General features: G+C 35.6%; 3 protein-coding genes across 3 annotated transcripts in view; 2 read left to right on the top strand and 1 right to left on the bottom strand.

Annotated features, from left to right (window-relative positions):
* LOC131958371 (U3 small nucleolar RNA-associated protein 15 homolog) overlaps positions 1-17479 on the bottom strand; it is a 52053-nt gene extending 34574 nt beyond the window's left edge. The window contains exons 1-6 of the mRNA XM_059323373.1: positions 17379-17479; positions 12305-12397; positions 6618-6802; positions 5378-5501; positions 1361-1415; positions 1040-1165 (exon numbers count right to left, since the gene is read on the bottom strand). Of these exons, the coding sequence (XP_059179356.1) occupies positions 1040-1165; positions 1361-1415; positions 5378-5501; positions 6618-6802; positions 12305-12397; positions 17379-17471 (676 nt within the window). The 5' untranslated portion in view covers positions 17472-17479. The remainder of the gene's footprint in view (positions 1-1039; positions 1166-1360; positions 1416-5377; positions 5502-6617; positions 6803-12304; positions 12398-17378) is intronic.
* The window catches only part of LOC131958372 (endophilin-A3), a 130176-nt gene continuing 115968 nt past the window's right edge, over positions 10868-25075 (top strand). Inside the window, exon 1 of the mRNA XM_059323375.1 lies at positions 10868-10880. The gene's annotated coding sequence lies outside the window, so the exon portion shown is untranslated. The remainder of the gene's footprint in view (positions 10881-25075) is intronic.
* The window catches only part of LOC131958374 (AT-rich interactive domain-containing protein 3C), an 83086-nt gene continuing 75847 nt past the window's right edge, over positions 17837-25075 (top strand). Inside the window, exons 1-2 of the mRNA XM_059323384.1 lie at positions 17837-17950; positions 23458-24309. Of these exons, the coding sequence (XP_059179367.1) occupies positions 17915-17950; positions 23458-24309 (888 nt within the window). The 5' untranslated portion in view covers positions 17837-17914. The remainder of the gene's footprint in view (positions 17951-23457; positions 24310-25075) is intronic.

Below are 25075 nucleotides of genomic sequence, written 5' to 3'. Positions count from 1 at the left end.
TGAGACAATGGCCTATATGGCACATAAAAAGTTGACGCTAAGTAATAAATTGTGTTGGAGGGAATCCCTTCAATAGAATTACAAATGAAGATGAACAATTTCAACCTTATTACAGCACATTGAAACCTTATAACAGAACATTGTTATTAATTATAATTCATTCTTACATTTATAGCCATAATCAATAGGAGCATTCTAGTTTAGAAGATTAATACCAGTTGAATGATTAAATCCAAGCTAAAGAAGAACCTATTTTATTTTACATTCTGCGACTTTGTGCTAAGTTTGATTGAGAAATTGTAAAATTTTAGAGAAACATTTGATTATCCCATGGTTAAACTGTAAAAAAAAAACACTTTGCGCCTAAAACTCTGTAATCTATGCACTCTGGAAACACATGTATGCACAACCTTTTTGTGCGAGAATTTTGACACAAAAATATTTAAAACGTAATTAGGAGATTAAATCTGTTGAAACCTGTCTCTCAAATTAAACAGGAACACCAGCTTAAATTGGGATCTCTTTTTTGAGAGCATGACATCCAATTAAGAAAAAAAATATTAATTAAGAAAATAAACTAATTTTTAAAAAATAAACATAATAAATAAGAAGTTATTTATATAAAATGGTAAGCTCACTAATAAGTTAATTTTAATGGCTAGAACAGATTTAAAAAAAAATAATGTAATTTTATTTAGAGTTTTTTTAAAAAGATTTTCATGTATTTCATTTTTTCAATTATGGCTATGAAAAATTTAGCCAATCAAGAATAAGGAAACAGGAATAGCATGTCTCAATATGAGATTACATGCAAATATAATTGAGCTGCTGCTTCACCTACTTCGCCAAAAATCACTCAAGCGTTCTATTAAAAATGCTGTCAGAATTAGCGATAAGCCTCAGAGATACCCAGGCAGGAAATCCAAATCTTGTTTAATTCCTGCCTCTTCCCAAATATTGCTTCTAAAACCTACATGCTGTATAAATATGAATATAAAAAAGTGATTTTAAAAAGTAAGAGAAAAACCGAGTAGTTTACCTGCAGAGAAGAAGATACCGCCATTAGGAAACATAAGGACGCTTTCAACAGGAGAGCCATGATTGACTGAAAGAACACTGGCTTGTGTTCTTGCATCCCATAATTTCACTGTGTGGTCGTAAGAGCCTGAAAAAGATTTCAAATGTCTTAAAAGGAAAAAATTCTCTATAATTCAAACTAAGTCTTGAAGATTACGACAACCAAAATACAAAAAGAACAGGTTTAGATTATATTTGTTGTTTTTAAAATTAAAAGGAATTTTAAGGTAAAATGAATGGCAGTAGGAGAGTGTAAAGAGTGAGAACATTGTAAAAACTCTACCTGTGAGAAATATATCTTGTGTGGAGCTGGACGTGAGACCACAGCGGATGTAGTCCTGAAATTGTACAAACACTTTAAAACAAAAATCTTTAATTAAAGAACTTTTAAATTGTAAGCACTTGGTAACAACCAAGATGACAATACCTAAATCTGTAAGATGTTACATAATAGAACTTAAACTGCATTACTTATAACAAGATGAAGAAAGAAAGTACATCAGCTACCAGAAATATTTTTTAAAAAATGGTAATACTTCAACTGATCAAAAAACAAATCCATGAATGTGATTTTTGTGTAGGCAAGGGATAAAGTCAACTTTTTTTTGTTCGTGTATAAATAGCCATAAAAAAACCCATGATATTACTGTGTGCTTTGTCATGTGTCATTAGCAAAGAAACAAAAAACTTCTCACCATTTATTATTTGAGTGTAGCTTTCTACTAAATAAGTTCCATTAATCAACTTTGAAAATTGACTTTTAAAAAAAAATCGGACACCCTTTCCAAAATGTCACCATAAGATCATGGTCATCCAACTCCACAAGAATGTGTGCCACTGACCCCCCCCCCCCATATGGTCACTATAAGACCCAAATTGCTGAAATGAAGTTAGACCCCCACCCACCCCCTACCCAGAGTGGGTCAGTATGAGACCCACCTCATCCATCACAAGGTTGGACGGTCTCGTTAAACACCTGATTTATTTCCCATTTGGTTATTTATATTGTGTAGCGCGTGTCATAAACGTACTCAACTTAAAAAATGTTGGCACTTTGTGTAAATAACGGGAGACTCAAACACCCCCTCCACCCCCGTCTTACAGAGATCAACCTCTGACCCCGAATATCTAAACATGAGAAGAGCAAAATAAACTGGGAAGAAATAAAAATCTAAACGCACCATCACGAAGCCTGCTCTGCAGTTCCTGTCTCATTGAATTTGCCCGCACGCTCAATTCCCACATTCTTTAACAGGGTTCATTTTTTTCTTCCATTTTTATTTACATTTTGGCTTTTTTTAACGCATTAAAATTCTCGAACTGTCTATATTAACAACTCAGCCCCGGACCTCCCCCCTAACCCCATATGCTGCAACCAACCCTATTTCATTACCCTTCTCGAGCAGGCAGAACCAAAAAGTAAATCAAAAGAAACCTAATAATGTCTTGTTCATTTAAAGATACGCAAGTAAGCCCTTTACAACCGCTGCGCTACAATTCTTTCGTTTAACCAATATACGGGAAATCGTCTTTAAAAGAATCTAATTTAATCCGCATCTAGTTATTTTTTTATTTAATATCGCATCCTCTCCGGTAGAGTTAGCTCCACTGTTGAAGTGGCTCCAAAGTTTGCACCATCCGCCCCGTTTGTTTCCCCTTACCATTCGCCCTCACAGGAGGAAGGGAGACTATCTAGCCATCAAGTTTGGAACAAGAACACAGATGGCTGACAACCCAGTTTGCAGACCTGGGCAATTTTATATCTCATTTTATTTCATCAGTGCGAAACAATAAATGTCGGCTAGACTACAAAATTTAATTTTCTGGCGGTAATTATTTTTAAAAAATTTAAAAACAAAAATCAAATGCTTGATAATTACTTAAATATGAACACAGAAAAAATAGCTAGAAATATATTTTGTTAGTACTAGAACGGCACATTTTTTATTTAAAATCCAAACAAAGTAATTAATGCGATCTTTATGAACGTAGCGGACGTTGTTTGATTTTATATTTAGTGTACATGCCTATATACACATATATATTAAATCTTGAGATACAGACAAAGGCAATGATATAGATTGATATAGTTAGATATCAAGGGATGAGATGGGAAGTTAATACAGGTAGAAGTTGGCGTGACTTTTCACCTGGTCAAGTCTAGAAAGTTAGAGTGAGAGAAATCATTTTCCGAACGAGGTGCAGATGTCTAAACAGCTAGGGTGACTCACACAGCCACGTCCAGTATCAACCACCAATCACGTGTTATAGAGAAAAAATGTACTCAACCTAACCCCCGCCCTCTCCACCCCTCGGTCGGCACGTGATATACAGCAACAGCAAGACGAGCGAGTTCCTTACTATTCTGACGTGAGGGGGACTTAAAAACCATTTCTAGTAACTTTCGGCAATAAATTTCAGGCGGCTCGGGGGGAGAAAAGCCATTAGCCAGGAGTCCAAATTAAACTCAACTTGTCAAGTAAAGAGACCCCCGAACGGACACCCTATACCTAAACGATGAATTTACGGCATTATGTCAACGCAGTAAATATTCTCTTCACGCGGTTAAATAAAAAAAAAAAACTGCCGGGGGTAGGCAACTAATTAAAGCCTTAAGCTCTCAGGTTTTTATTGTTGTACCCGCCATGTTTCGGGCTATCCAGTTACCACAGGGGAACCGACTGACCGAGATAGCGGCCCGTGTGTTAACAGATGTAGGGTGAGTGACTTTTGTACCGGCTAACGGAATTAGACAGGCGTTATCTACGGTCACTCAAATCCTTCTGACCTCTCAACAAGGGGCGGAAAGGGGAGAGCACCAGAAGATAACACCTCTTATAGAAATGTACACAAACATTTGATTTAAACGATGTTTGTTACAGGGCAAGCAATGTAAACATATTCGATATGTCCAACAATATGCGTTATTTCTCTATTAGAATCAACGCAATGTTATTGATACATCATTTTAATTTTAGTTAGATTAGCAAGCTATAACTAGTAAAAAAAGAGGGGTATTAGCTGTACAGTGATACTCTAATTTAATTTATAGCATACTTTATGTTTAAAAATGATGTTTAAAATCTACACCTAAATTATTAAAAATAGCGAAAAAAGCTAAAAAGTTTAAAAATATTTGCTGATTCTTGTGTTAAAATTTCCCCTACCAAAACAAAGCTTTAATATGATTTCAGAGTGGTAGAAAGAAATTTAGCAATAAGACTTTACATATTTTTTTTAAATATTCAGGTACAAAATTCTCTGTTTTATAGAATGTAGCAAGATAGCAATAATTCATATCATAATAGTAGGAACAAGCTAATCTAATACTGAGCAAGGAAAACAAGGGATAACTTTTCAAGCACTCAGTTCTCTCCCTTTCCCCTTGTTTAAAATCCATGCGTCACCAACAGGTAAGGTTTGATAGAGGGAATACAACATAAGACATGTTAACTTTTGATGTTGCTTATCACTCCATAGTTTTAAAACATGGGGCATCAAATCATATTTAGAAACGCATATTTAAACTTTACATCAGATAAATATAGCTACAATTTGAGGTTAAGTTTCCTTATTTTTGTAATAAAATACCTTTAAGATATAAACACGCCAGTTTCGTACATTAATTCAAACACGCAACAAAATTTATTTTTTATGAAATCCATTACGTTTTTATAATAAATGTTTGATCTTGTTTTTATTATAAAAGATATAAAAGAAGATGTTAATGTGAATTGCCATTTATGTGAAGACTGGAAAAGAACTTCAATTTTACTTTCTGCAAATTTTATTTTCAAGTTTCATCAATACTTAAATGTAAGTAAAAAATATATTTCATGAAGCACCTAACACTATACCCAGTGCTTCAACACTCTGCCAACCCACCATCACTTCATTGTACCAACCCTTAAACACTCACTGTGTTCCACCCTACCATTGAACCAACCCTCTATTACTTTGTAGTACCAACCCCCCCAAACAAACCCCACCATTGAACCAACCCTCTGCTCCACCCTCTATACCAGTGCTACAAAAGTGTATAAGCCCCCCCCCCCCCCCCCAGGGCTGCACCAACACCCCTAACCCTCGTCCCACCAAGCTACTAGAACTCTACTTCTGTAACCCTCTCCCCCACTAAATCCTAACCCCACCACTGTATCAGCTCTCACCCCCTACCCCACCCACCCAATCACACTGTAGCTTCCCCCCCCCCATTCCACCATTGTACTACCTATCCCCCCCCCCCCCGCGGCAAACCACAAGCTGTACAGCCGAAACAAGCTGGTCAAGTAAAACTAACCTGATGTTCCTGGTAGATATGAATCTCCTTCTCTGTGGGGATGTCCCAGACCCTGACAGATTTGTCATCTGATCCTGAGATTATCCGGAACTGATCTTGTAGGAACTTTGTCACTCTCACTGGGCTGTTCAGTAAGTTAAACAGTAGAGAAAAATGTCAACTTCACCCAAGTTTTATTCATCGTGGCATTCAACTCCCGTATAAAACTATTGTAGTAGAACATAATAATTGTGTAATATCATGATTGAACAACTAACTATTGTTTTTTTTAAATATAAAAAATATATTGTAAATAATATACATGCAGTACAAAGTCTGCTGAATGGAGATAAAAATGGGTTTGTAGGTTCATCTAAGCCACAAATTTATAATTAAAAAAAGAAAGGTAGATAACACAGCCCAGAAACTATTAACTGTTTATAATTATTGGCCCTTGCTTGTGTTCAAACTGTAGCAGAGTGTCTGGGAGCCCCAGGAAATTTATTAATGAACTGGAATAGTTCCAAGCTATCAACCAGACTCTCTCTAACAGGTTTGATTGGAGCAGGCATGTTATAAAATATGACCCAATTCTAGCTTGAACTGGCACATGTTTATACACTGGGCTGTGTTGACTTTGGCACAAATGCATGAACTGCATTGTATTTTCACAGGCACAAAAGTATGGAGTGGGCTGTATAGGTTCTGGCACAAAAGTATGAAATGGGTTGTGTTGGTCTAGGGACAAAAGTATGAACTCCGCTGGGTAGGTTCTGGCACAAAAGTGTGAAGTGGGCTGTGTTGGTCTTGGCACAATTGTGTGAACTGGACTGTGTTGGTTCTACCACAAAAGTATGAAGTGCGCTGTGTTGGTCTAGGGACAAATGTATGAACTGCACTGTATTTTCACAGGCACAAATGTAAGAAGTGGGCTGTGTTGGTCTAGGGACAAATGTATGACCTGCACTGTTTTCAAGGGCACAAATATAAGAAGTGGGCTGTGTTGGCTCTGACAGAAACGTATGAGCTGAACTATATACTGGCCTTGAGTGGCTGAATGTCAGCAACAAGAAAACTGTGATATCAGTGTCCCACTTCCATCCTGCTATCTTGGTTAACTAGTTATATTTATTGTGTATACCAGAAACATAAGCAGACTCCCTATAAGAATTATATATGTTCACAGACATAAAAACCCATGTTAATGTTATCAACACATGATAATCTGCCCTCATGAGTGAGATAATTTGACATTACGTACCCATGATGCCCTTTAAATGTTCTGAGCAGGGAGCGTGTCCCAGGGTTAAAGAGTTTAATGTATTTGTCCTCAGTGCCAGCCACCAGCAGCTTCCCATCTCCCCTGTAGGTTCCACTGTAGGCCACATCTTTAAACCTACTCACTGTTCCCTCCAGCTGACTGCTGCCGCCATTGTAGATCTGCACCTGTGGTAATAGAGAAAACAATACAGCACTTTTTTTATAACCTTAAAAACTCATATCTCATTTCCCAATTCATCACATTAAGACAGCAATATTTTTTTTATATTAAGTGCAACTCAGTGTAATTCCTGTAAATACGATTCTAATACAAAATGCATTGTATCAACATTAACCACACTACTTTAAAAATTGCAGGTTAAATGTAGAAGAATACTAGCCAGTAATAACCCACAGCACTATTAAAACAGTTAACGAGGCATAACATCGTATCCTAGTCACCCGGTAACTGGTTACTAATTCAACCACACCGGTCTTACACGGAAGATTTCACTTCGTCTTTAGTGGAACTTAAATACATTTTTAACATGACATCAAACTGAAAGTAACAGATTCTTATCCCTTTCTACGTGACAACAATGTAGTAAGAAAGTTAATTGTCGTATCTAAATCGTCATATTCAAATTTCGTTATTTGCTTTAATTAACTGTAGATTTTATTCAGCTGTTTCGGCTCTATATAGCATAGTTTATATAGCGAATAGCGGCTATATTAATAACAACGCTAGTGTTTTATTTCCATGTCTTTTGTATTTCACATGTAGATCTAGTGTTGTAAAATCAACAAAGAGAACATCAAACCCACAGTCCCCAACAACAATAGCGCAGCACAATAACCCAGGCTACAGTGAAAGCAAGGCTTGTATTTTATCACAACAAGATTAGACAACTGAGGCTGGGAGAGTGATAGCATGTTGAACGTAACACGCTTACACGAGAAATTTGGTCGATCAAGTTCTCTTCTCCGTGTACCGACCAACGAAATTCAACAACACTTACGTACGTGGTTCAACAAACTCCTCCAACCATCTCATATAAAATTAAATCAACACAATACGTTGTTTAAAGCACTCAGGAACCGCTGCTTTTCTCTTACTAATATTTTAATAAGCAATAAGGGAGGGGGAAAGGGGGAGATCGATTACCCGACACAGTTGTCAAAACAGCGCCGATACCAACTATAGGTATAGGTTTACCGAGTCTAGTCGTGTTTGTGTGCATCCACAATTTCCAGACATCACTTTTTTATAACTTTAATCAATTTTCGAATATTTAATCAATTTACACAGTGCAGAAGGAAATAATTAAATATTCATTGTACAAATAATACCGGAGAAAGTGTTCAATAAAAATAAAAACATTTCTTCGCGGATACATTTTTATTTCCTACCATTACTATTACGCATGTGGCAAATTCGTGCGTGCAAACAGTAAAAATTTTATACAGGCAACCTGCACAAAAACAAAACAAAAAAAACACATTTTTTGGAGACGGTACTCCGCAGGCTGTGCAACCTCAAGCATGCGAGAAAATGAAACAATACATGCTCTTATCTCATAGCAATCATTAAAAAAAAACTCTATGTTCCTCCTATCTGGCAAACTTATCTGCTTATTTATTCATTGGCTCCTCTCCCCGTCCCGATCACACCTACATTAACTCTCCATTGCCGGGCCTTGTATATTTAAGACGTGGCTTCACGGTGGCGCGGTAGGTTCCTCTGGTATAAGTTTCAATACAGCCTTTATCTCAATCACACATCTAAATGAAATGCCAGCCCTTAACACGGCTCTACAAAATGGGTAGGATTTTAAGGCCACTGCTAGCAGATAAGACGTGGAGATCTCATCCACTATTCTGGATATAATCCAGAGCAGCCATCCAAGGCAGCACCGGGCACTCGCTGCATAATTTTTTACTATTCAGCAAAGCTTATTGGCTGTTAGCGGCGTTAGAAATATTGTTAACTGTTATATTATGCATGGCCCGGCCAAGTTCAATAAACTTAGATATTGTAACTATTTGTTGTGTTCATTCTTTCAATGTATTCTTTACAGGAATCTAAGTGTACCAGTAAGTACAGTAAATATCAAATTGCAATATGTAACAACGTCTCAAAGAAACCAGTTGAAGTACTCCTTTGTTTAAGATGTACAACCTCTAAACGAATACATTGTGTATAGCGGTGTACAGACTGCGATATTAGGTGGGGCACCAAAGAACAAGTCTAGAGCTACTCTTATTCAGTTTAATTTATTATACATAACTTAAGTAGGTGAAAAAAGCATTGCTAGGTTTCCGGAAATACGCAGTATTTATGTACCATTTAAAAGTTCGTCTGTCTGAGGACTGATTAAGTATCTTTAAGGACAGAAGGGCCGATAGAGTTCGTCTGTTTCTTGGACACAATACGATAAACTGTGCTCGATATAAGTTAGGTACTCATCCAGCCCGTACAATTTTTGTGATGGTCATCAACTGAGTAGGTTTATTCGACCTGTCTGTAACCAACTTTTATGGGTAGGTAGAGTCACGCTTATTACAGTTACACTGCCTTTAACAAAGCCTGGCACCAAATACAGAGGGATGCCCTAAAGACCAACCGGTTTGGCTATCAAGCAGATGAAGACCATTCCATGCTTGAAAAAATTTGATGCTCAGAATTTTACTTAAGTTATTTATATTTTAAAATTAGAGTTCGTTTTAACAGCACTCTCGATGAGACGGGCATCTAGGTCTATACATAACTGAACTGCGAGTTTTAACACGCAAAATGAAAACAATATTTTTCAATAAAGAGATCGATAAATATTAAAGAAAGAACAAGCCCAACTAAAAAAATTTATGGGTTCATTTATAATCATTCCACAAGATTGAACACATTGATTGGCTGTTTGTTTTCCACATTAATTATACATAGCAATTGAATCGTTAGGATGGTGGATGTTGTACATCAGCCTACAACTTAGATGATGTGACCAAAAGGATGGTAGTGTACATGATAGGGTATATGGTAGGTAGTGGTGTTTATGTGAGGTTATGGTGTTTATGGAAGCTAGTGGTGTATATGAGTCTAGTGGCGTACATGGGAGGCTAATAGTGCACATGGTGGTTGTGTGGTGGTGTATATGGGAGGCTAGTGGTGTACATGGTAGTGTGGTGGTGTATATGAGACCCTAGTGGTGTATATGGGAGGATGGTGGTGTACATGGTAGTGTGGTGGTGTATATGGGAGGATGGTGGTGTATATGAGTCTACACTAACATCATGCGGCTATTGGGAGGCTGTTAGACAATGGTGGTGTACGTGAGTCTACAATAGGTTTCCAAGCTAATTGGTCTGGAACCTTACTATTATTACCTAGAGATCAATAACCCCGTCGATTTCTCTCCCTCTCAAGAATGCTATAATACATGTTACTGGCTAAGTGAAATACCTGGCATTAGGTACCTGATATAAAAGTGACAACATACAAAAATAATCAACTGATAGAGTTATTAACTGATTAGGTTATTCTCACTAAAAAAAAATGTCTTAAGCTGAACCCTATTCCTTGCTCTAAAATAACTTTAATATGTTAAGTTAAATAGGGGAAGCTCTACTCCTGCTTTTTGGACGGGGTTGTGATGGAGAGGGAGGGGAGGATGAGAATATCCTGTTTCTGATGTTAATATAGCCATTCATTGGGAATATTAATCAGGTTCACTATATTATTTGTTAACCTTCATCACTGGCCATAAACTCCAGGACTGATCCTCTGAAAACCACACTTTCTAGTAATGTGTATTCAAAACTTTGCAGATAGCATTTTTAAATAAAATTATACTTTTTCAAACCACATGGCCTAGTTAATAGTTATGCCATGTTAAAGTACATTTTCATTGACAAAATGAAAACAACCAAATACATCAAATGTTTAGTAAAGTCAAACAAAACTAAAACTGTCAGGCTTTTGAAACACTGGTACACTGGTAAAAAATGTCTTCTATAAAAATTCAATTTCTTTAAGGGGACTGTAGACATGCTTCGAGGTGGGGGAGGTCTGGCTGTCTCCCCCCCCCCCCCCCCCCCCCGTAGAGTCACCTGAAAGAAACTCTAAATGTGACTTTTGTCGTGTTTGAGATTAGATGCAAGGTTTAGAACAGGAGAAAATTTTTGTCCACCCCCAGCTCCCAAAAATTTCAAGTACCCCATCCGGGGAGGAAAAAGTAGAGAAACACTGGTCACATTTGTAGATGATACAGAGTAAAGGTAGACCCTAATTCTATAATATAGAACCGTTTCCTACTATGGCTGCTAAACCTCAATCATGGTGATAGTGTTTCTTTCAGACTTTTTCTTGGGGGAGGGGGGGGATACATTTTGAGCAGAGCGTGCAGATTGATTTCTTGGGGGGGGGGAGGTAATGCCAGAGTATTCATTATAGAGTATCGATGACATCATTACCATTGTGTATTTTTTCGCCATTGGCTTTTTAATTCACTGTTTACTAGAGAATCAATGACATCATATTATTGTATGTACTTTCCTGGCTTTAGACTATTTCCTATTATATGTTCCATGTGACGTCACTTTTCGTTTTCCGTATTACTGTGAATGTTTAACTTTGCTTGTGTTTTCTCTATAATAAAAGCGTTCTCAACAGAGTGACAGCTACTGAATGATTGCTTCACTTATTATCTAAAGAATTTCAAACCAACAGATGAATTAAGTTTTAAAAGCTTGGCCAATACTGGACTAAAATAAAGCTTTGTATTTAATATTCTTAACATTGCAAGACCTACAATTGTGCATTTTCATATGCAAAGAAAACTTTTTTTTCTACCACCTACTTTACTGGGATATTTATTTGTAAACCATAACAAACTATAGCAGCAAATTAACACAGGCTACTTCTTGTAACAACCATGGTAGGTTTGTAATTTATGGATTGAGTTTTTTTTGTCCATGGAATGATGTGGCCAAGTGGTAAAGCACTGGACTGCTAACCATTAAGTCTCAAAATCAAATCGGGGTTCAAATCAGTAGAAAGCCTTGAGTCCACCCAGCTCTGAGGGGTACCTAACTCATATTAGGGAAAGTAATGGCGGCTGGGAATAGTACTATTCCTAGGTGAACTCTACTTTACTTTCCCCATGGAATGTCAGGTTCAAAACGGAACTTTACTTTTTGTCAGTGTGTATTCATCATTGTTAGGGTCATCGTTAAGCAGACTAATATTATAGGTTCAAGGATCTGTGTGTTATCAGTGTTAGTGCTACTAAATACATCCTTTAACCCAAATCTCTCTATGACTATTGGCCTCTCTTTTTTAAAAATACTTTTATAAGAAAGATAAACTATTAGAACTTGTTTTCATGTACAAACAGATTAGGGTCATTACTAAAAGCAAGTCTACAGAGATCAAAGTGACGCTGTATAAAAATGTCACAAGAGCAAAGAACAGAAAGGAAAAATAAGTTTTTTAATAACATGGTACTGACATTAAAAAAAAATGCTTTTATTATTTTACATCTTATTTATTAAAATCTATTTTAAATTCTTTTAAAAGCAGTTTAGAAAGTAAATAGTTTCTCAATGCCCATGCAAGCCCTGGTGTTTCTAACAGCAAAAAGAACACTCAATTAAATCATGAGGCATATAGTCTATAACTAATTAGGTACTTACTCTCATTGAATTAGTAACAGCAAAGTTATGAGGTTTTGTAGGACAAAAGTCAATGTCTGTGATTGCTCCATATTCTTTCACTGTTATAGGGGTCTGGAAATTACAAAAAATTCAATTACACATTTAATCGGAAGGTAAAATTGGACAAATTAGCTAACCCAAACACCCTTTTATTTTCAGCACTAATTTTAGCATGATTTTGTTGAGTATATTTACAGCTTCAAGTTATACATAGTTGTTTGTAACGGAATAAACTTGACAACAGCACGTTCCATATCGGAACACACTTCAATGAAACCTTGCATTTTAATTAATGTGTCTTACTTTTAGTCTTCCCCAAATAAGTAGGTATTTAATGCTACATATATTACAGAAAAATGATAAGGTTATGCCAAGTGTGTTAAATTAGGAAAAAGAAATTCACACAGCTTTAAATGTTAACTCCGCTGTTATCCCCCAACACATTGATACTCATTTTGTTTTAGCAGCTGTTACTTTTTAGTATGAATTTTGTAATTGTTAGAGTGCCTATACGAGACATCACTTTATACTTATTCACTAGCTGACACCAGCAAAGCTACATTATGGTGGAATTGATATAACCCAGGTTAATGACTTATCACGGGAAGGTTTTTTTTTTTGCAGTCCTGTTGACCTTATCGTATAGTATGTGTATAGGCTTTGTATCGTAATAAAAGATCACTTTTTTCCTTTTTCAAAATTTATTTACAAAAAGTAGATACCCTCAATTCCCTTTCCCTCCAGGCCAGAAATTATTTTGCTAAATACGCAAATCTCATAAGATTAAAAATTTGAATATTTTTGGTAAGAAAAATTGATATTGACATGAGTCGTGATGTCAGAGTGTCAGAACTAGTTGTGTGATGTGTAATCACTAAGTCTGATACAGGTTGTAAAAACGGGGAACTAGATTTAAAAACAGTCTATCAACTTTTAAATCTAAGTAAAGTGACCTCTCAGCCAGCATGACTAAGTTAGTAAGATCTGCAAGACAAAGCCATGAGATTGATTTGGACAATATTTTTAAATTCTGTAACTGTTCAAACTTAAAGAAGCAGGTAGGCTTGACCGTTTCTTTTTCAAAAAACACTCTGCCTGGTGCTTTGATTGTGAATGATTAGGGTATGCCCAGAGAAAATAAAGTGAAAACTTCACAATGCAAGCATTGGAACCAACCAAGGAAAAGAAAAGTGGGAGAGCCTGACAAGTCCTGTAGAAGGACTGCTAAAAGCAAAGCAAGGGTTGCAGGGCTTACTATGGCCCAACTAACGAGAGCTGACCAAAACAAGTCAGTTGGAGAGGTGCAACTTCACAGGATTAGTTAAGATAAGTCAGGTCTGCTACTGTGGTGAAAGGTTAAATACTTAATTTTGTGACTGACACTGATTGTAAACAGTACTCCTGTTTGATGGACATTTATTCAGCTGGGCATGGGAATGCAAATTTAAAATGACAAATGATATTAATAATCAATAAGTACATTGATTTCATGTTTGGTTTCAAGACTTCTCATAGGGAATACATTCAACATAGACAATATAGAATATTTTAAGTAAAAAAAAAATATAGGCTAGACCTACAGAAAAACAAAACAATAATAGGAAAAGCTGCTAGAAAATGTTGGCTGCCATGACCTCTGATATGAACTATTTTATTCAATAAATTGCATAGACCTAGATCTAGGCTATCCAAATCTAAACAACTTCTCTTTCTACTGAGCTGTGTTCAGCTTGGGTTTAACATCAAAGTATCAAGGTACAGTCCAGAAAATTATTCTTTGTAGGCTAATGTTTTGGCATAGTAAGAAAGACTGTTACGTTAGGTTTTTCGATTCGGGAAGTCTCGTTCTCGCGGTTTTGAAGCACCCGTGTTTTGGGCGGACATATAAAATATCGAATCTTTTCTTTCTCATGAAGTACATAATAGTTAAAAATAAGGATTGTATCGTAATCGGAAAGATTTGTACTCGAAACTTCCCATGTATTTACAGGGCGAATAATTAACATTTTAATAATGGCAGCTTGACCTAATTTCTTCCTTTGTCTTTCACGAGGCCGTCGAGAGAAAGTCACGCTTATTTAGCTTGTGTTTCAAGTCGAATTATTTAAAGCAGGTGCGTTACCCAATAACTTTTTTATTAGACCCAATTTTTATAACATCTTTACTATCAAATAAAACTAGATTTGTTTAATGAAATTAGGCTGAAAACAATACATTTGCTTCTGTAAGTGGCCAACCCTCTTTTTTTTTTAAGACGCCATTTTATAATAATCTAATTGCCGATTCCGGAAGAGGTGAAGGGGTGGGGTTGGCATTGACGGACTGTTAGAGTGAAAAACACTTAACTTGAATGAAAAAAACTTTATTCGCGCTTACAATTTGAAATAAAGTTTTGATAACTTAGCCATTAAGAGACAGATATGTTTTATTTACTTATTTTAAAACTGGATTGTTAATATATCGACAGTTTTGTTTTGTTTATGGTGTGTGACTGAGTGTGTCCTTGACCTTTAAGTGCTGTTCTAGTTAGGAATGCAGGGCAGATGCCTTAGTTAGATGCCAAGAACTCATAATAGTCATCATAATTCTTAGTTAGTTTATTAAATACCACTTCAAACAGTTCTTATATTATTATTACTTGAGTAATTCATACCTTTATTAATAATTTGCTAATTGTTTCTGACAAAATATGATCATGGCACGGGCCGTCTTCAGGAAGGGGGTGGGGCGGGTGGGGGCTTAAAAAATGTCACATAGTACGTTATTTTGTCATTCTTTTGGGAAATTGTGTTTTTTGTCGTGGGGTGGGACTTTGTGAGATTTTTGGTGGTGGTTTTGAGACATTAGTGGTTGGTGAGTGTAATTATGATGTCTTTTATAGATAACGAGCCGCCCCGTGGCGTATCATACGCAGCTATTTAGTTGTTTTATTTTCTACTTTTCAGTAATTCATAATTTGTGAATTCGACAGTACCAATGCTGCCATTGAAAATATTTGCTTTAAAACACTAACACCCCTCCCTTTCCCCCAACCCCTACCCTACACCCCCCCCCCCCCCGTGAAAGCAGCCTCCTCTTAGTAACCTCCTGTAAGTTTAAAATCATTTCAAACTAAATTATTTGCCCCTGATAGCCGTCACTAAACCCGTCTACGATTTGTAAACATTAACGTGACTACAGCTCACCAGATCATGTGGGGTTGGGGTGGGGGTGGTAGTGATAGCGACAGAGAGGAAGAGAGGGGATTGTAAGGCGCGTTTGCAGCTTGTTTTCTAACGGCTTGAAGAAGAGAATTATATATATAGATATTCAGTATTATTAAATTTTGTCAATCTTTTTTTTCTCACAAAATGTTAATTATGTCCTATTCTATATTACATTGATTCTGAACATCAGAGTCAGTTTTGCCATTCAATATAATATACACCACAGACATATTTACATTGTCAGATGGCTGAAGTTTACAATTGGAAAATGTGAATTATGTCCTACACCATAACACATTGATTCTGAACATCATAGTCAGAATTTGTCAATACACCACTGACATGTTACATTGTGAGAAGTAATTTGTCTGGCTAAAACCATCAGGAGTTTAAAAAATATGAATTGAGATGTATGTTTGGTATTGCAATACAAAAAAAATCAATACATCGCACTGATTCTGAACACTAAGTCAATCTAAAGTCAATATTTGTACACTGTTAAAAAAACACAAAACTGGTGGGTCATGTATATTTTTTTATTTTCAATTTTTCAACTTCAATGACAGGTACATTATTTACAATTTTATTGTCTTGCATGTGTAAATGTGTACATATAACATTTGATTTTTAAAGAATTTACTTGTTACTTGTCGTCTGTGTTGTATATATCTTTTTCAAACTTATTGACAAGTACATTAATTACAATTTATTGTCTTGTTTGTGTACATATGTACATACATATTACATAGGCTTATTTGATGATTGTAAAACTAGTTTGTTATTATGCCTGTATGTATTGTGTTGTGTAACTCCGACATAACCTGGTCCCAAATCAAGGATGAAAAAGAGAGAAGGGGACAGTCACAATTGCTTAAATCTAATCTGATATAGTATGTCTTATCTTTAGGCAGACTGTTCTGTGCCTAAAGAAAATATGTAGTCAATTTAGTGTGCTTTAGAACATAGCTTCATTTAAGATTTTTAGTTTCTATAGAAAGGAAACGCCCATTAAATGTCACACATAATTTCATAAAATAGATCCTACTTTAGATCTTCAAATACTGACTCCCATTGTAAACTGCCTAAATAATAAGTGTGCACAGTCTAAGTAATTAAAATAATAAATATGGATGATTTTAAAATTAGAACTATAAGGCTAATTTTTTGTGTTACCAATATCTGCCAACCTTATTCATTAATATTTTTTTTTAAGTTATTAATCAATCTTGGTTACTTTTAGCTATCTACAATCATTTCTAAGCTATTTTAATATGCTTCTGTTAAGTTTCATTGAAAAATGTTAAAAAATAATCCAGATATCCACTCATGAAATCAGGTCACAGGTCTAGGAGTTTTTTCTTCATTAGCTATGCCACACGGACCCATGACTTTGGAATTTTTTTTCAGTCATAATGACTTTGCACAGAAAGTTTATATATGCTAAATTGACTTAGTTTACCATTGTCCTAGCTATTACTGATACTTTTTTAAAAAAAAATTTTCTTTTTAATTTTTCATCAAACTGCCTACTGTTACGTGCATTTCATTTTCCAGGGTCGCAACTAGCCAAAACTCAGTATAACTCATTGATAAATTAATAGAGAGACTAAGCAAGGATTGCAGTGTTTTCAATCTTTCTCAGATATTTAAAAAAAAACCCTAGAAATCTTGGAATAACCAATCCCCATCAATGAACATTGAACGCCATCATGGGCTAACTAAAGAAAAACAAAAAAAAATACATTGAATTTGAAGTCGAGATTCTATAATTTTGGAACAAAGAAAATTATTAGTGAGACTAAATTTCCCAAAAAACATAAAGCTATTTGCATATAGTAAATGAGCACCTCTAAATTTTTCCAGTATACACCATCAGGCGTAGATTTCTCTTTAACAAGTTTCGGAACACTTATACTCGTTTTCTTAAAGGAGGTCGCCATCTTGTAAACTAAACGGAAACCAGGTTTTGGTTAATAAAAAGTTGTATCTTTATCTAAATTTTAGCTAGGAAATGCAAATATATTTTTATTCATATATTAAATAATCTAGTGTGGTAAATATTTTGTGGTATTTTATATTCCACTTTATATTATTTTTTACAAAGCCAGGTTTTTTATTTGAGTTATAATCAGAATTAATATTTTGTATTCATTCTTTAGTTTTTTTTTAATACTTCATTTATTTTTAGAAGCTGGGATAGCCCTGTAAACGTAAATAGGTCACGAGCCCTGCGCAGAAAGTCAGCCCGCATAAATAATTTCATCGAATAGGGCTTCGCGGCGGAATAACATGATAAATAGTGCAACGAGATGGGTCCGTTCGTCGTAAGCGCCGCCTCTATTGTGAAGAAAGGCGCACAGTAGTTGGTCGGATTAGAATCGCAATGGATCTGGCCGTTAGCGGATCAGAGATGAATCTAGTGAGTACATTTTTGATTTCTTCAACAAAATAAAGCAAAGAATTATAAGCGTCTTTTTTTTCCTGTACAATTAAACAATTGTGAAGAAATAATAAGTAGGAAATTTATATATTAAAGTTTTCGAATTTTCCTTTTTAAACAGAAATTAATAGGAAAAAGTGTTATTTCTGTGGACTTGTTTCTTAATAATTATACTCAGAGTCTCGGAGTATAGGCCTACTGCTTTGTTCAATACTAGAGTTGTATGTTCGACAGTACATCATTCCAAAAAAAAAAAATTACACTATAGATCTAGATATAATATAAATATGTATCTTTTTTTTTTCTTGTGGCTTTTAATCTTGTTACTATCTCAGAGTAGTTTTTGCTCAAGTGCTTTGGATTAAAATGTGCTTTCTATGAATGCGTGTATCCGTTTATATTAACTTACCAAAAGGCAAAATTTTCCATTTGAAGGCGATACATATTGATTTTATATATTTCATTTTTTGTGTGTGTGCAAATACTTGTTCCAATATTTGCGGTATGTTACATTTTTATTTAATGTTTTTTTAATGAGTTGTTTACTTTCGATTATTTTAGCTACTAACTTATTCAAACATAACGTCCGCATTCTTATTTCTGAGTAAACAATAGCGCGCTGTATAAATTGAAAAAAAATATATTTAAGTTATGGAAAATAAAATAGTACTAAAATCACAATGTAGGCCTGTCTTGCTGTGCGGTTTTTTAAATGTAAAAAAATCAGATTAAATTGTAATATATTGTTAAAACATGCGGAATTGTATTACTTGTATAAAGAGCACAAACATGAATAAACATAATGTTACAATCACTTAACATAAACAATTCGGGCACCAAGCCATACGCTAGTACGGTGTACTCTCTTATAACCATTCAACACCTTTAAACTATTGTCTCAAGTGGGTTTTAAATTAAAACTAAAAGCCGAGTTAATACAACAGCGCTTAAGATTTTTATAGATTTAAACTGCGGCGAAGGTAACGAAGAAATTATTTTTTTTACCCGGTGTGTAAAAATTACATGAGCTCTATTTTATAAGACCAAGTAGTTAATGCATCAAACTTTCATTTGGTGATACCTAAATTAAGGGTAGGCTGTACTTTGTATATTTCTTATATATTTGCATCTGCATCTATATAAATAACTTTAAAAATACACACATAACACCTTGATTCGGTTATTAATGTGCAATTTTTTTTTACTATAAAAAATAAAAATTTGATAGTGATTAGGGCTACATATTACATACAAAGAAAGCAAGTGTATTTTAGACGTTAATTTAATTTTTCGAATTAGAAAATTCATCAAAGAAGAAGGTTTAAATCATACTCGTTAAAACGTTTAAGAGAACTTTAATTTTCCTTATGGAAATTTAAAATGTATCATTTTAAACCGATCTCACTTTGGATTTAGTGTTACATTTGTGAATAGTTTTATTTACCAAGCTTAGTTCCCACAAATTCCTAACTCGCGATTTTGATGTGATCACGCGAAATCTCATAAATAGATACAGAAAGCTTGTAGATCCATTGGCAATTACTGAAGAAATTGTTTTGTTTGGCTATGGTCGAATTGATGGTGGTGGAGTTATGTTTGGTTATCTGTTAGGCGGCGCCGGCTTTTAATGTGGTGCGCGGCCCTGAGATATGTGATATGGTCGTGATATATGTGATGTGGGGATACTATTGTGATATCTGATGTGAGATGTGATTGTGATATGTTTGTGATGTGGGGATAATGTGGGGATAATATTGCGATATATGATGTGAGATGTTGTCGCGGTATCTGATGTAAGATGCGGTTGTAATATCTGTAATATGGAGACGTGGTTGTGATATCTGAAATGTGAGGAACTGTTGTGATAATGTAATGTGGAGATGTAGTTGTGATATCTGAAATGTGAGATACTGTTGTGATAATGTAATATGGAGATGTTGTGATACTTGTGTTATATGTTGTTAGTAATGTGGTGTCGCCGTGAGTACGATATAACCCTGATCTCAGTAATGTTGTCGTTGGCTTCTGTTGACGACTGTATGAAGCCATCTTGTTTATGTATCCACTACACAATGCTATGGCGAATTGTGTGTGAATCGCTTGCTCACCTCGCCTTACTCGGCTTGTTGTTATATATGTGTTTTATGGGCAGGAAGATAGGCGATTTAAATTGGGGATTAAAGGCAGTGACTAAAAGCCTTATTTTAATAAACTGATTACAGATATTTTGATTCAATTTTTTTAAATTGAATATCTTGATAATATTTTTCAACTTTGTGTGCCGTAAGTCTGTTCTTTCTATATGTTATTTTAATTAGAAATTTAATTAACAATTTTAGCTTTAAAATTAATTAATCATTTTAAAAGAATTATATTTTGATGTATATTTTAAAGAAGTAATTTCATTTTAGACTTTTGTAAAGATTGCGATAAAACAAAAATTAAAGCTGGATATTAGATAATTATATGTGTAAAATACGTAACACGATCAATACAGTATTGTACAATATTTAGTACAATTTAGATCTAGTTTTGTGGAGAATTTAATACGCTTCCTTTTTATACAATACTTATGAGGCATATACTTTATTTCTGTACAGTATGTGTACAAGTTATCCCAACACAAATACTTAACGCCGATCGATTATTCAAACTCCCCTGTGTATTATGACAGTGTGTATGAAAGTACCCCCAACTCAGTCAAAGCTTATCAGCTAGGATTCATCTCATGCGAGGAGCCGCCCGACATACAGTACCGTGTTTATTAAAAGTAGCTCATCACCACCATCATGAGGCAACCCGACACCATGAAGCTAATCTCAGGGTGAACTCTGAACAACCTTTTCAGCGGCCGGCACCATCATGTCGAGTCGCCACACCTCCATCCGCGGCTCGTCTTTCTAATTTGGCTATTATATTCATATCTTAATCCGATGATTCTCGGGTTTTTTTAAAAAGTAGAATTTTTTTTTAGGTTAAAAAAATTCCCACTCTCGTGTGAATTAATAACAAAGAGTGGGTGGTGGTGGGGAGTTGGGGTTGGGGGTTTGTATGGAGGGGCGGGGCGTGATGAAAGCAAAAGGATTTCATTACTATTCATTTTGTAAAACAGACTGACAATTAGAGATGTGGTTTATTTGTTTTGAATATTTTAAAGTTTTAATTTTAGTTTCCATTAATGTATTTAAAAAAATATTCTAGTCTCATTTTTGATTACTACTTAATACTTACTAAAACTTTTCATTAATAATATGTCATGTATTACTACTTATGCGTGTTATGTATTATAATGTGGACATTTAATAATTGCAATAATTCATTGTTATAATATTTTATTTTTATTTAGTTAAAAAATATTTTAATAAGATAATCTAATTAAATCGTATTTTTGTAAAAAACAAATATTAATAATACATTTGTAGTAGATTCACTAAATTGAACATCATATTTCTATACAATATTAAAACATTATTCCAAGATTTAAATTTAGGTTTTAAATTTAAGTTTAAATAAAAAATAATATTTTTCTAAAAATTAGAAATTTCGGATAAATCCATTTACGTTTCAGATTTTACTGTTTGATTTAGCTAATTAGATGTAAACTAAGCTTATTTAGTTCATTAAATTCTGAGACTAAAAATAAATGTACAACTTCATGTGCGTAAATAGTCATTGGTTGTTTTAATTAAGTTGAGAAACCGTGTTTTGAAATGTGTTGAGTGAATTATTAAAAATTAGTTTTTAGTGTTTCGAAGTGAAAACTTATACGACGTAGGGTTGTTATTTTTATAGACATTCATACGGTAATTAAATATCACTCAACTAATTAATCTTTCTCTTGTTTCTTTTTTAATCTAAGTTCTAATTTTCCACTCTTTCAAAATACCGTTTATTAATTTAAAAATAAAACAAACTAAAAATTGACTAAGTTAAACTGAGATGGTTACGTTCTAGAGTAACTAATTCTAACATAACATTGTAAAAGTAAAACAGTTTTATTCCTCGCAGAACCGTTTGAGACTCGCTGTTGTAACTTAAATGAATTCCCCTCTGATTCTTCTCTCCGGATATTATACCCAAATTACTTAGTCCGTTAACGGTAGTAAATTTAGAATACACCGCAATCGCAAACGTTTCCAATTTGAGAACAACGTCGTAAGAACGGTGCAGGGAAGGGAAATAACTCCCGGCGAGGGGAAGTAAGCGGGGGATGGTAAAATAATAACCAGTGCACCTTGATGCTTAATTTTAAAATCTAAATTATAAATTCAGACTTTCAATGGCTGATGGCGCTCTCTTGAAGGGTTTCCTAGCTGGGTTTAAAGTGTGCGCATGGGCGGTGGATGTGCCACCGCCTGCGAGAATTTCAGGGGGGCGGGGGGCGGTGGAGGGGTTGGGGGTTGCAGGCTGTGCTGGTGGGGGTGAATATTCAGGCAGAAGGTAAATAAACAAACCACATGGAACACCCATTAAGCGACAAATCGGTGGAAGAGTAGGGGGGGGGGGGGAGGGAAAGAGGGGGGTGGGATTTTTTCTTCACTCAAGCGTTACAGGTGAACTAATTTATTTCGTTTAATCACGCCACGTCATAAGTTTATATATATATATATATATATATATATATATATATATATATATATATATATATATATATATATATATATATATATATATATGTGTGTGTGTGTGTGTTGTGTGTGTATGTCGGTTTCATTTTATCGGTCTACCTTTAACATTTTCCCACCAGGAATTAAAAAAAAATTGTTCTGCTTCTCGGATGCAGCCAATCTAGAAGATGATTAGAGCAAATAGGAAACTGCGCCTTAAGTAATGCTCAGAGCCGTGTAAAAAAAACGCAAACTTTAATTCATTTGCCGTTCCTTTTGTATGTTGTGTATCGTCTAGACCACAGCGCACTTTTAAATTTAGATAATTACCGGAAGTTTAATGACATGTTATTTTGATTACTTTTACAGGTTTTGAAAATTAATATGTACCCTAGCATGAGTACATGTATTTAAACTAACAACTTAACTTTATTATACTTCCTGATCGTACTTGCAATAATTCTCGCTCGACGGTTGAGAGCAAATAATCGTTGAAGCTGTTGTCTCTAATTCTAAATATACGTTATTAGAATATCTTTGCTAAACTGCTTTGTGAATCTTTGTATTCTAGCGATACGCTATGAGAATGTCTTTACTGCTTTGTGAATCTTTGTATTATAGCTATAAACTTTGGAATGTCTTTTATTAAACGGATTTGTCAATTTATCCAATTCTTAAGATACTTTAATATAATATTTCCTCTAAACTACGTTGTGAAAATCGCTTTGGGAATCTATGTATCCTAAAGATACGTATATAAAATTGTTTTCTCTAAACTACGCTGTAAACCTTTGCATGTCTCTACTGCTGATTGATCCACAACGTTTGCTTAAAGTTCTCATCAAGACATTACCCTTCATAACATTTCTTATTTTTCAGACAAACGGGAGCACCATGGAGTCGGACCAGGAGTCGGATACGTACAGTGAGAGCGGGGATGTAGCGGACATGAACACGGACAAGCTCGACCCTGCTGACAGGGCCCTGTACGAGAAGCTGAAGCAGCAGGAGCGGGAGGAGCGCGAGGAGATAGAGCGCGAGCTCAAGGAGCACGAGGAGGCGCTGGCCATCCACAACAGCCAGCTCCGTGCCCGTGAGAAAGAGATGCACCTGGCCCAGGAACGGATGCAGCAGAGGTCAGAGCGCGAGCTGGACCTGAGCCGTCCCAGCTCCAACAAGTCTTCCCTGTCCAACGGAAACGTCGTTAACAATAACGGCGGGAGCGAGAACAGCAACGGCGGGTCCAGCAACAATGGTACCGGAAGTAAAACCGGCGTCCTTAACAACAAGAACAGTTTGTCGTTTAGCAGTAACAATAACTCCAACAACCACAATAAAAATCTGGGGAACGGCGGGAACATGATCAAAACCAACGGGGATAGTAGCCTGGATATGAGCAAGTTCCTTGCAGACGATTTCAGGGCGCATCTTCACAACAGCGCTAATTTTTTGTCATCATTCCCCCTGGGTCACCCCCTGGCGCACGCCCACCTCGCCCTGGGCGGGCACCTCCTGGGGCGGGAGATGAAAGGTCTGGATGTGGTGAACCCGTTTCACCCCATCCTCCCCAACCACAGCGCGTTCCCCAGCCCACCGTCCCCGGCCGAGCGCTACCCACCCAGCTCGACCACCCCCGTCTCACCCACGGGGAGCCTGCAGCCCTCCCCTTCCCCCGACGACAACGGGGACAGCAGGTCCCACAACTGGACCTTTGAGGAACAGTTCAAACAGGTACAGGTACATGCACATTTTTTATTTTTTCTAAAATTTCTATTTAACTTGCACGACTTCAACTTATACCTTACTCTCCCATAGTCGCTGCACTAAGCCGATAGGGCCCACTAGGCTATAATATTAATTCTTCCTCCTTTAATCGCACCATTTCCTTAAGTACTACGCTCTCTATAAGTTATACAAGTTTGGTTTTTGAATCCTCTTTTTGTTATTTATGTTTTGTTTTTTTGTGTATTACAAGACCTACTATTGTTTGTTTAACATATTTCGTCGCCTAAAAATACGAATACCGATTTGTGAATGAAACATCGCTCACCAAAACAACAAACACAAATACACGTTCATCAATTTTAAAATCTTTATTTTATTCCAATGTGCTGCCAATAAAGTGAAAAAAAGGTTTAGTTCATTTAATCATCATTCAGTACTTATATCCGAAAACATATAGTATAATCGTTTCATATGAAAAATAATTCTGAGACTGAAAAAAAAACATTTCAGATTTTAAATTATCCAACTAGTTAATTGTTCATTAGTTCATCTGTTGTTCCCTCTATTGCTTAACACAACAACAAAAAATGTCAAAGACGTAAAAAAAAAAAAAAAATTCCTCCCGTGAAGACGGCTTCCCTGGCAAAATGGTTGCTAGGTACGCCAAAGCAGTAGTCAGCCAAAGGTGATGACGTTCTTCTTGCCAAACAACAGCGGAAAACGTGAAGAAAAAATGTCGGCATTGACAGCCCTCGCCCTGTCTAACCTTGTT

Source organism: Physella acuta, unplaced genomic scaffold (assembly GCF_028476545.2).
Source record: "Physella acuta isolate Inbredline_101_S28 unplaced genomic scaffold, ASM2847654v3 ptg001322l, whole genome shotgun sequence".
Lineage (NCBI taxonomy): Eukaryota > Metazoa > Mollusca > Gastropoda > Physidae > Physella > Physella acuta.
Note: the sequence above shows the minus strand (reverse complement) of the source record. Positions and strands in the feature narration are given on the sequence as shown.